At 39.1% G+C, this 13,076-nt stretch overlaps 1 protein-coding gene across 9 annotated transcripts in view; it reads left to right on the plus strand.

The window, feature by feature from the left end:
• The window catches only part of PPFIBP2 (PPFIA binding protein 2), a 96,437-nt gene that overhangs the window by 31,682 nt on the left and 51,679 nt on the right, over window positions 1-13,076 (plus strand). Inside the window, exon 1 of one of the 9 annotated variants that reach the window (XM_041485624.1) lies at window positions 10,458-10,986. The exons of 7 other annotated variants lie outside the window; for them this stretch is intronic. In XM_041485624.1, coding sequence (XP_041341558.1) covers window positions 10,939-10,986 — 48 coding nt within the window. In that variant the 5' untranslated portion in view covers window positions 10,458-10,938. Of the gene's footprint in view, window positions 1-10,457; window positions 10,987-11,270; window positions 11,452-13,076 lie in introns of those variants that run through there. One more of the 9 variants, XM_041485616.1, reaches the window with a different exon arrangement.

Below are 13,076 nucleotides of genomic sequence, written 5' to 3' on the forward strand. Positions count from 1 at the left end.
GAGTGCATAAAGGCCAGATTTTCAGAGTTGTTCACAGTAAAATTGGACCTGTATCAAGAGTAGTATTCATCAGACAAAGCAATTGGGCAGTCTGCATTCAGAACCACGAAAACAGGGAAGTGTGGTTTGGAGTATTTCTAGTGCAGCATGTTGAGATAACTGGTTTTAAAATATTCTGCACTGCTCTGCATTGAGGGAGGGTAGTGCATAAATGCTGTGACTGTTATTTGAAAATGGATAGTAATCTTATGTATTTGAAGACCTTTCCTGAATTTTTTTTTAAATGCAAATAATTCTAAAGCATGTATATAATTTCTGTGGAAGAAATCTGATAAAATTCAGCTCATTAAATGAAATGGAAGGTGTATTCCATAGCTGAAATTTCCTTCATTCCAGCCCAGAGCTATGAAACATGGCACTTAATATGTGTCATATGTCAGGATAGTGAGGTAGTGAGTTCCAAAGAATGAGAACTCTGCATCTCAGTGAATCCATTCACCCTGGGAGCCTCAAAGGCAGTTTGGTGATCATTACTCTAGGAAATGCTGGAGTATCATTTTAAAAAAAAATCACTTAGATGTGGCACATTCTCCACCTTCTCTTCTAAGCATTCTGCCTAAAGTGGAGGCTAATAACTGAGCACAGAGATTTGGAGTGTATTTTAATGGTATTCAACTGAAACACAAAAACATATTAAGCATAAAACATTGCTTAATATCAGTAGCAGTATTTGAATTGCAACAAACATTGTATGTGAAATGTATGCAGCAAACAGTGGATGGTGAAATAATTCCTTTGAGATTTTATTGTTTTGAGCTCTTACAGATTAAATAACAGCTATAAATGGAGAGGGATTTTCTTTTGTGAGTGATTAATTCCACATCTGTTTATTTTTGGGGTCCATGCACCTTCCTTTGAAGCTGCACAGCTGCTCTAGCATGTGCAGCTTCAGAGACTACAACAATTGCTATGTTTCTAACATTCTACTCAAATGGGCACCAAAAATATTCCCAACTTATCCTGATTAGGCACACATTAGAAACTGAAGATACAAAAAGCCATTCCATGTTTTTAAAAGCAGATAAGTATGCTTCTTTCAAGAAAAGTGTGCTGTTCTCCTTCACTTCAGTGTGTGGTTGAAAATTGTATCAAAAAGCATTTCAGCTGCCATGGCTAATCAAGAATACAAATATGCCTAATGAAAATAATTTGAATGTGTGTTTTGCCACTGCCCTGTGTTGCTTGGCTGGGAAACCACAGAAAGGGACGTCAGAAGGAGGACTGGAGGCTCATTCCTGCTGGGTGGTATCAAACAGCAGCATTTGACTGCCAGCATTTGGGTTTAAGCAAACTATGGGATAAAAATCCCGGTGATTGTCTGGTGTGCTCCTTCTGCATTAGCAATCTTCATAACCTAATGCAGCCCTGAGAGCTCTCTGAGGCCCAGGGTGGGTGTCCCTGCTCTATTTGCCACACAGCAGGATTTGGGATTGCAGCTCAGAGGACAGGAAGGGGCTGGATATTCTTTGTGCTGTTTTTATTGGGGTAACATTCAGAACCCAGAGATCAGTTGCACCTGCATGGGGAAAATAACCTCTGCAGAAAATTGCCCCTTGGCCTTATAACTCAAGTAGCTTTGGGAATTGCCACTTAATGTGCTGAACTGCACCTCCAAATAAATAAATAAAGGCTGTGGAGTTCAGCCTTTGGCCAGCTTTGAAGCCCACGGATTTATTACTGATCAAGTCAGGAAGTTCTGTGCTGTTTATAGATACTACAGCTGGTCTCACCTGCCTTCAGGTCCATAGCACCAAACTCTGGAATTTATCAGGCATGAAATGTCACCAAGTGATGTTTCAGATTAATTTTTTTTTTTTTTAAAACCAATGATAACTTTTATATTCTTTGTCCCGTCTGCTCTAGGTGTGAATACCAAAGATGTGGGAAAATTTAGAGATGTCTAGAACAGGAAAACTTTAGGCATCATGTTTCATACCTGATACTGCCTTCCCTATTAACTCTTTTGAGAGCAGCTGCTGAATTCCTTTTTCTTAGGGAGCCAATGGTAATTTGGTGTTTCCTCTAAGATCAAGGCACAGCACCTGTTGAACTAAATATGTTCTTTTTGAAAAGGCCTTTTTGTTGTTGTTGTTCTTTCTGTGGTCTGGGATCTATGAACAATTCATGTTCCTGAGTTTACAGAATAACTGGACACAGTAACTGTGCTGTCCCTGCTTTGAGACAGATGAAATAGGTTTGACAAAGCACTGAATTCAAAGATTCTGTGTCACATAGAATGAGCATTTTATACTTTCTGTAGTTGCACAATTTTGGCATACCTAAAATGGAAGAAAATATGATTAATTATAGACTTTTGACAACTTAAGAATTGTATTGAAGACTTTTACCTTGAAGAGAATGTCTGAAGTGCTTTACATGGCTTTATGATTGTAAATTCTTTGGCCTTAAAAACAACACAAAGACCTAGGGATTATCTGGGAGAGTTTGTACAAAACAAATTCGTGGATAGTATCCATGTTTCATGTTAAATATTTCAGTATTGCCAATGACCACGTGGCCTGTCACAAAGCAGATAGTAATTTCAGCATTAAATATTAATGGCTGCAGTGACAATTTGGCTTTGTGAGCTACGAGAGAATTTAGTATTTAGTTACAGCTTCATATCTCTAAATGAATTTCCACACTGTTCATTCTGGGTTTTATTCCATCCACCTTCATGCAATCCTTTTTTGAGTAAAGAGGAGCACTTGTGTTCTTACAATGGACCCTAAGCCTCTTTTTCAGGATGGCAAAACATGATCTTCCTCCTAGTGGAACATCTATATTTAAAGCGAACCACTCCATCATGTAGCTTTGTAGAATGAACCTTAAAATGCCAATTCTTGAAAACTCATTAGTATTTTCCTGACTATTCAAAGATTTTTTGGAAGATTGACTCTGAAAGTCATTCCAAATATTCTCAATTTGAGGAAATGGAGAGAAGAGCAGAAGAAATAGTAGAGGAACATGTGGTAGAGGCAATTTTTAATAAATGTGATTTGCCTTATGATATGTGCTCTGCTTTGTTTATTTGAGGATCTGTTCTTTAGTGATAAAACCAGAGACTTTTTAGCAGAAACAGGATAATTTCTTTACAGTCTTGGTTGCTATTAGCTCATAATTAAGGATCAAAAGAGATTGTTTAGGCTGTGGGTTAAAATCAAGGAATATTTTTCTCCAATATCTTAACAAAGATGAGTGAAAACAGTAAAGCCCAGTTCAGAATTCTGACTTGATGGAGCTTGTGGAGTTTGGAAGTCACTTCAAAGTTTTATTTTAAGCATGTGTTAAAGTGATCTGAAACCTAATCACTGGCCTCTCTATTTCGCTTTTGTCCAAGATTCATTTCCCAGGGTTATCCATCCAGAGGAGAGGCAGAAAATGACTGAATTCAGGGCACTTCCAGGCACTTGAAAACAGGCTTTTCTAAAAAAGTATCAATAGCATTTTTCAGCAACAGCTGAGTGGGAAGGGAATGTATTCTGAGCAACACCAGTTAAAGTCATTTATCTGCTGGGAGATCTGACTGCAGAACTCAACTGCTGGGAGTCCTGATGGAGATATTTATAGCTGGATCTCCCCACTGCCAAGGGACTTGAGCACATGTGAGATTGAAAAGGGAGCAGCAGAGCCTGCCTGGGACAGCGTAGAAAAGCAGTCATTCCATAAGCATTCGTGTTTATTTTTGCCAGCTGGAAACCTTAGATGGGTTCTGTTTTCTGAGAAGGACTCAGAGTTGAAAGCTGAATATCCCAGTCCTCCCTCTCAGTGAACTGATGATGCAAGGAAGGCCTGAACTGGAAAATCTGGTCCTCTCAGGGTTCCCCAGGTGTTTCAGGGCAATTCACAGGACACCAGAGCCAGCAGAGAGGTGCCCTTCATGAGTTCAGCCATTTAGGAATACCAGAGAATGCCTTGGAGACAGCGGAGCCGCCGGTGTACAGAGCTTGCATGGAACTTTTCTAAACCAGGCCTAATTTTTCCAGTGTTCTGTGGTTGCTTTGTCTGGGAAGAACCAACCCCATCACCTCTGACTATGCCTGCTCGCTGCAGAGCTCTCAGGAGAAGTAAGAAGGTCTCCTCTACGTGAAGAACTGATGGAAGTTTAAAAGAGTTTTGCAGTGGATAGGGCTGATTTAGATCTCTTTCTTAAAATGCCATTTTCTTTCAGCTTTGTAATGATCATAATGTTTAACAGAGCCACCTTATACTACAGTGAGCAGAAGTGCTTAAACAGGATTGAGTTATGCCCTGAGGCTGAGAGTACTCGCGGAAGACAGGTGATATCCCTGCTAATATCGGGAATATCATAAATATTATAAAATAACTGTATTTTATGTAACTTTCCCAAGATTTCAAGGTACTCCACTGACATATATGAAGTTTGCCCTCAGGTGCAATCCTCAGCTATCCACACCTTGATGCTGTCAGTGCAATACTCTGTAGGAAGCCATGATTTTGTACAGAAATTGCAAGTTATCCTTCAAAAATACAATTTATTCCATTCCATTTGTACAAGTCGCATTCATCTCTTGGCTTCTGTGCCTTCCTTTGCACTAAATGGCTGAATATCCCCTTAATTCATCTTTCCTTTTGTGTCTGATGCTATGCATGGAGTCCCTTTTCATCTCACCTTCTGATCTTTTACTGCAATCTCCAGCTGCATTACTTTTCACTGATTTGAATGCTGCACACTGTATTCATTTAACAAACACTCGTGCATAAATGCATTTTTCAAGTGGAGCTACAGGAAACCTTGGAAAATATTTTCAATAAAGTAATTAACAGAGGGATTGGTAAGGGGGAATTGTTTCCTTAAACAATTGTGTTGACAGAAAAGGTGTAGAGGTTACATAGAGAAACTGGAGAAAAAAACTTCATTTTAAACGGTCCCTGTATTGATTTGGAGGCATTATTTGTATAATAGAAGAAGGGCATAACTTTGAAATATTTCTCTACATAGCTCCTATTCACATTTCACACAATTTGGATGGATAGGCTGACCTACTGAAATTTGCTAAGTCTTATTTGTTATGACAAACGTAGAAATATTGTATCCACAACAAAGTTACTTCATTCTCTTTTGGATTAGTATGCTAATAACACGAAATGAAATATTTTTTCAGCATTTGTGACAATTTAAAAATGGAGAAAAAACTCACTTATTTTGGACAAATTTTGTAAACATGTTGGCATCCTGTTCTTTTCCAGAAGTTGGAAACAATAGCCTTAATTTTCCTCAGTAACTGAAAGACAAAAATGAAACACTTAATGCTTAAGAAAAAAAAAAAAATTTTTTTTTTAAAATTTTTTGAATTTTTTTCAAATTTTGAAAATTTCTGGGATTTGAAGCGAAAAAAAAAAACAAACAAATTTTTTTAAATTTTTTGAATTTTTTTGGAATTTTGAAAATTTCTGGGATTTGAAGCCAGAACAATCTATAAATTATTGATGAAAAGGAAGACCTAGAGGACTGCTCTGATTACTCCTATTCCTTTGCCCTTTAATTTCCCAGGAGATTCAGAGACAACAGAAGAACAAGATTGACCATTTGCATTTTGCTGCATCATTTTTTTTTCTTAATACTTAAGAAAAAATTAAAAGAATATTTGTACATTCCTTATCAGAAATAAGGACTTTTAAAGGTGTATCTGCAACTTATTCTATTTGGGGGGAGTGGGGGTTTGCTATTTTTCCATTCTGAAATTTAGAAGAGAAAATCTGATGTGCATCATTGCAAGGAGTGGCAAACTGTTACCTGGCATTGTATTGGTGTGGATGCAAATATTTGGTAAATATCCTGTTTCAAATGTCTCACATCCTCATCTGTTGCAGGTTTAGTAGTTTCAGCAGTGCTTTGAAGCATTTGAGACAGGAAACTAAACCTGATTTATTGTAATGTGTTGCGTGGCAGGATGAAAATAAATATCTTTAATTATTTTCTTTACGTACCAGTGTACTCTGCATATAACTGGGGGAAGTGTGCACAGTGATGTTGATGCTCTGTTAAGCAGAAAATATTTTTTAGATTTTGTATGGAAACAGAGCACTCAGGTTTCTTATGTAAAAAAAAAAAAAAAAAGGCACAGTTCCTGTAGAGCTTGGGCTGGACAAAGCATTTCAGCACGTGGTGGGGAATGTGTGGAACTGCCAAGAATGTGCAAGTGTCTGTGGATGAGTTCACAGACAGTAAGTTCATCTCAGAGCCAGCAATCCATCCTTCATGCCAGCCAGGGGAAGGGAGCTGCTCATTGCTGGAGCAGTGGGCAGAGGGGACGTGGCAGTGCTGGGGACAGGGAGCTGGGAATGGCCCCAGGAATGGCAGCACCTGCTGCAAGAGTTACCACCATGGAACAGGGTGAGGGTGAGCTAATGGGAATCCAAGCCCGTTTAACCCTGAGGCAAGTCTGATTCTTGGTTTTAATCAACAAATTAAGGCCTTAGGATTGAGTGTGTCTTATGCTGGGAAAGGATTATTTGTTTGTGCATCTGCAAAATGTTATTTCTTGTGTGTTTCCCAGGATACTATTTATTTTTCTTTAAATTATCACAAGCGTAAGCAAAGCAAACGTGCTCATCTACAGAATGCAGTGTATTTTTTTAATTTGGTTCCAAGAGTTTCTTCTTTCTCTGTCACGTAGACATCAGTCAGTCACAATTAATACTCTAAGACAAATTTTCTTGCTGGAAATACTTCATCTAGATTCCTGAAGTGAGTTTTGCCATGAGAAAGGGATTTCTTCCTCCATTGTCTTCTACACAAATGGCCTGTTTCTCTATACACAAGTATTCCCATATTTTCTCTCTCTTTTTTCACTCTGAAGCTCTCACATTTTTCTGCACCATGAGAATAACACGTGTGAATTGGCACACTGAAAACATTTTCCTATTTAAAATCTGGTCATAATCCCTTTGTTTCCAGAGCAGACCAGACACTAGGACTGGGGGGAGGGAAAAAAATTTAAAAAAACATATGCAGAGGAAGAGATGTAGGAAAAGTTGATAATAATTCTTAATATTTATTTATTTATTCTTTCATTATATTAATTTAACTAATAATCTTAATGAAATAATAATTTACTAATAGTAAATATTACCACTAAATATATATTAATTCGTTTAATTATGTTAATTTAACAATATTATTCATTGAATAATATTAAATCTATCATTAATAATTAACATAATAATTCTTGGGAATTAGCAAATTTTTGCAGCATGGCCATACTCACTGGGCTCCCCTGATGAGGCTGAGAGGATGCAAACCTGGACACTTCATTTCTTGGCCTAAGAGAGGAAGTGTAAGTTCTTCTAGTGTTTTCAGAGGTTGATGGGATTTGAAATTTGTAACCAGAACAATCCATAAGTTACTGATGAAAAGGAAGACCTGGCGGACTTCTCTGACTCCTCCTGTTCCTTTGCCCTTTGCTTTCCCAGGAGATTCAGAGACAACAGAAGAACAAGACTGACCATTTGCATTTGTGCTGCACCAAAACCTATATTTTATCACAAATAAAATGTAAAATTGCTAAAACAATGCTAATAAATATAATTTTTTGTGTCCATAGGGCCCGACCTGGGTGGGAGAAAGAGGGGGAAAAGTGGTGGAAAAGCAAACAGCGCTGTGCTTCTTCAGCTCAGTGTTGGTAGAAGAGGGAAAACACCAGAGAGTCCCTTTCCCTCCAGAGTTCTAAGAGGATTTGTGCATGTTTTTTTGTCTCTTCATAGCCTGGAATGGAGGGACATGAGAAGTGCAGCTGATCATTTAAAGCATATTTGCTCTCAGTTTCAAAGCTCTTGCAGCATGTTTGTTTACTATTTAAAAGAGGCTTCAAGCCTTGTTTGAAGTATTTGACATGCTGACTAAAAGCAATGGCTCACTTAGCTGAGTGGATTTTGTTGGTTGTGTATCAGCACAAAAATGTAAAATTGCTAAAAGTTCTTGGGCTGGCACCTTTGGTGTTCTTCAAATGGAGTTTTTAGTCCAATCAAGACAGTAGTCAGCAGTTTTCTGTGTAAGTATGGAACATCAAATAAACCCTGATGGGTTATCACACAGCTTATGGAGCATATAAACTTTGCTAACTTGAAACATTTTACTGCCCTACATTGCATTTGTATTGCCATAATGTGTGTGTTCTTTTATTTTTGGGGACAGCACTGGAGAAGACAAGACAATTTGATGGGCAAGAGAGCAAAAGCCTGGATCAGCCTCTCTCTGGGGTAACTCTTGGGGTGGTGATTCTGTAGTGGAAGTGGGTGGGCTTTTGCTTCTTTGTTTTTTACCTCTCCACTGAACCAGAAACTGCTGCTCAGTGAAGAGCTACACATAGACATGAATTTCCTGAAAATAAGAAAAACATACAGTGATAACCCGATGAAGCAATGCTGAGAGTGCAACGTATTTTGCTTATTTTCCCACTGCCCAGAGAAGCTAACCTGCTTTCCCAGTGAAATGGAAAAGCATTCTAAGCAAATCTGGGGCAATAGATTTGCATTCAGCTGGTTTCTGAGAGTTTCAGGCCAAAGCTCAAGCAGGATGTAAAGTTCAGTATGCAGGTGACAGGCTCCCAGTGAGCATGTGACTGTCTGGAATGTATGCTGTCAACATTCTGGCTGATAAGATGCAGAAAATTCAGACACTCACCTTTTCATCAGGAAGAATGACTAACAGGAATCAAGTGACAAGGTAGAAGTAAGGTATGTTGTCATTTTTAATACTTTTCAAAGGGGAAATGTATGCTACCCTAAATGGAGATGCTACACTGGGGCACTAGGAAGTTCAGTAACACAGTTTTTCTGTAGTTTTTAAAATTAAAAACACAATCATTAGCTGATAAAGTGTGGTGGAGTGTTTTAAGAGAGGCATTTCCTTCTTCCCTGAATAAGACTGAAATGGGAGTCTTAGAGCCAGTGTTTTCAAATGGATGAAATGTGGAACTTTAAGGCACCACAGTGGTGGTATTATGGGATATGCAATGCTGTGAGGTAAAGTTGGATGTATTTTCTAATCTCCATGATTAGATAACAATGTTTTTTGGGGAAAAAAATGCTTTATACTGTTGGGCATTCATGTTTAATGTCAAGACAACCCCTATTCAGTCTCCAGCTAGTCAGCCATGACAAAGCCTGTCATGCACAGGGAAATGTACTCTATTAAGTAATTACTTTTTTTTTTAATGCACTTTTGATGATGTATTTTTTTCCAGATAGTATTAGCTATTCAAGAAATAACTGCTCCCATCCACTTTCAGACAGCATAAAACAAGTATATTCTATGCTCAGGACAACCCAAGTCAGATCTGTCTTGTAGCATTGCTTTTGGAAACAGGCAGTTCTTTTCTCCTCACTTTTACTGGTGATTTTAGGTATCCCAGCACCTTTAGAAACCTTGTAGCAGTGACTTGCTAAAAATTGTCATGTTTTTCTTTTCATGTGACTTTAGGTAAGAGCAGATAATAAATGCATAAAGGAAATGAAAGTCTAGACTGATATCCTTCCCTCTTACCTTGTGTTGTAGGAGGTTCTCAAAAGAGCTCCATTGGTCAAAAGGACCAAGAATGGTTGAAATATTAAAAACCCACATTCCCTTGAATAAATTTTGTCACAGATCTGTGGCTTCCCCACTCTGGAATGTGGGTGGGTCCCTAAAAAAGGCTTTCTACAGCTGCAGACCTTGAGTCCTTTGTGTATAACACCAGCACCACGGGCAGCTTTGGCTCTTCCCAGCTGCTGGCTGTTGGCTCCCTAAGCCCAGGGCTCAGTCTGGCTGTGGGATGTGAAGGCAGTGAGGAGATAAGCAAATGTTCCCCAAAGGTTCCATGGGGGCAGCTGCCTTTGAGTCTGAAGAGGCAGTTGTGTCCTTGTGTGTGTAACCAGCAGCTGCCTGGGTTAAGGCCAGAGCCATTTTGAACTAGGGGGAGAAACAACACTGGAGTTTACTGGGAAAAATTAGAAGTTAAGGATAACTGCTGTGTGGAGACACTAGAGGACACCGCAATAACAGGCAACATTTTAAACTTCCCTTCTTGCCCGAGCAATGCGTTGCACACGTATTTATCTCGGTGTTGCAAGTTTGAAAAGTTGCCGTGCTGTGAGATTTCAGCTTCAGCAGGAGCAGACAAATATCTTGGAAGGGTATCATCATCTTCTGTTAGAATGGAAAATCGCCTCTTTGGCAATTGCAGTATTTATGGGATCATTATCTTATTCACAGGATCGTCCTTGAATTCCTCCCCTTTTATAATGCCTTTTGAGAGGACAGGCAAGTAATTCAAAGAACAGAACTTATTTTTAGGTTTAGTCTGAGCCTGAAATAAATTGAGAAGGCTGAGTAGTGTTACGATAAACAGGGAGCAGAACAGAGACAGGAAATAGGGGGTCTTTGGTAATGAGTTCCAGCCACTCTTGAAACAGAAAGCCAGGGAAAGCACTACTTGAGAATAGTTTCTCAGTGACAGCTTAATAATTTTTAGCTTGTTATTCAGCATTAAAGGGGAACAGTGCCTGCAGATTTATGTTGTTCTTGAAAGATCCTTTTTTAAAGATCATTTAGCAAGTTATCTTTTTAAAGTTTTTAGGGTTGCGTTGTTCTTGCTGCAAACCGATCTGCTGTTTAAAAAAACCAGATGTTTGGGGGGGAGCCTGAAGTTTATACAGTTGCCTGTTATATATACATCTGTGAGAAGCCTTTGGGATAAGACTGTGGGACAGGGGCAGGGGATTCTGCTTAAAATATGACCAGGCACTAAAAATTTCAGAAGCTGAGGGTTGAAAGGGGAAGAAATCACAGCTACATCCTGTAGAACAAAGCAGAGCGCTTGCTTCCAAAAGTTTCTTTTAACCCTGGGAATGTGACTGCTGAGATGGGCCCAAAGCATGGATGGTGAGATTGATATTTACAAGCACTTCACGTGGCTAAAGAGGGTAAGTGATTTGCTGGGCTTTGTCTGCTCTTTCTAAATGCACATTTTAGCAAAATCTCAGCGAGAATTCTCATCTTGGCGAAAAGAAACTCATTCAGTGCCTCAGACTTTAAATGGTGTGAGTTTCTTCATGAGAGGTGCATTAAAGACGTGCCTTGGTGTAGGAGGAGGAGGCTTAGGGCGGGGGGGGGTGGGGGGGAGAAAATCAGCTGTCTTTGTCTTTAAAAATGAAACTCTAGGATCAAACTTTGAGCAAATGGCAATAGATTCTGGCAAGTGCTTGTGCCTTCCGGGGATTGCAGTGCAACAAAACAAATCCTGCATGGTAACGTACAGCAAAAGAGAGGAGAGGCTCTTGTTTACCATGTTGTGCTTTGAAGGGAAAAGTTTCCTGCACCAGCTCTCCACTTAAGTGATTCTTCATCGGGGTAACTGTATGAGACCTCTCGGGATGCCTTTGTCTCGGGTAAAAATGGTGGTGGTTTCCTTCTGTGCCTGTTACTCTGCTAAAAAGATGGGGGTTTTTTAAAGGCAAGGCTGTTAATTTTGTTGATGAACTGCCCAGACATGGATTAACAAATTGTCTTTGTCTTCCTTTTTTTTTAAACAAAAAAAAGTAGTTTTGTGCCGTTCTCTTTTCACCTTGAAAAAATAACTTTGTTTTTGTCAGTTTTTAGATTTTTTTTTTATGATCTGAGTATTTATTTTTCAGTGTTAGAAAAATCCATGAATGGGATATGACTAGATCCCTCAGAATAGGCTGTTTTTTCAATTAGAATATGGATTTGTGTGTCACGAAAGAAATACATGCTCTCCTCATTCTTTTAAAATCTGTTTCAACCTGTGTGTGCTTTTCCTGCAAATTCTTGCCTGTCTATATGTATGCACACATGAATACAAATATAAGTGGTCTCTTGGGTTTTTACCAGCTGTATAAACACAAAATATCTGTCAATTCTGATGTGAAATGTGATTAGGAGCATTTATTTTGAGTAATTTCTTGAATAAGTGTAAAATATTAATGATGTGTCAGTCTTTAATAAGAGCTTGAGAATCCTGAAGTTAATTTACCAGATGTTTCCATCAGATTCTGGAAACTTTCACATTTCTGGAGTGTGTCTGTGGGGGGGATTAAATGGGAAGTGAGCGGGTAGTGAAGAGGCAACAGGAAGTAGCTGCTGGTAACATTATACTCTTAGTTTAACCTGTGCTCTGGGCAGTTAAGGCTAATTACCTCTTCAAAAACCTGTCTTTGGAGCTCACTTATTAATTTGCTATTTAAATGGCGTTATGGACACAGCATGTCTGCCACTCCTGCTTCCAGAAATTTCATTTCTGTGGAGACAGGTTTGCTAGCAAAAAGGTGAATAAGGTCTGCTGCCATCAGCTTGAGGGCTGTGCTCAGGGAGAACACGGTGTTCAAATGTGGCATGAGGTTTTTCCAGGAATTAATAATGCTCCTGCTGTTGCTGCATGTAATTCCCTTTATGTCAGGTACATAAAGGAGAATATCAATACTGCTGCTTTTCCTTGCAAGCTCTTTAAAGGGGTGAGCACATGTGAGGGAAGGGAGGAAGACTGAGAGCGACCTTGCACTGTTCCCAGTAGAACTTTAAGCAGTCTGCTCCCAAATTCCTTTGACAAGTGATTTAGAAACCAAAAGAGTTGAAACAATCTGAGCTGCTTGATCAATTCTCTCATCCAAGAATCCCAGTGTCTCAGATCTGGCACTGACTGTTACAGCACATAAAGATTTCAGTTCCTGCAATCATAAACTGCTGCTCTTTGGCTGATAATAAAATTATGAGTTGCTTTCAGAGTAACATGTGGCATTTAACAGAGAATAACTGCAACAGACTTCCATAAAGCCTTGGTGAAATATGCCAGAGCTGGCTCAAATTTCATCATTAGCAGAAATCACTTCAGAGACCCAGATGGGTTTTGATGTTGCAGAGTTGGCTAGGCTGGATTTGTGTGGTATCTGTGGCTTGGACTGGGTTAGGGCAGCAAACAAAAACCAAAATCACGAGATCCAGGCAGGCAAAACAACAGATACAACTTCTATTTTCAGATGCTTATAATGGGGGGTCT

This window comes from Pyrgilauda ruficollis, unplaced genomic scaffold (assembly GCF_017590135.1).
Source record: "Pyrgilauda ruficollis isolate IOZ18807 unplaced genomic scaffold, ASM1759013v1 scaffold119, whole genome shotgun sequence".
Classification (NCBI taxonomy): Eukaryota; Metazoa; Chordata; class Aves; order Passeriformes; family Passeridae; genus Pyrgilauda; species Pyrgilauda ruficollis.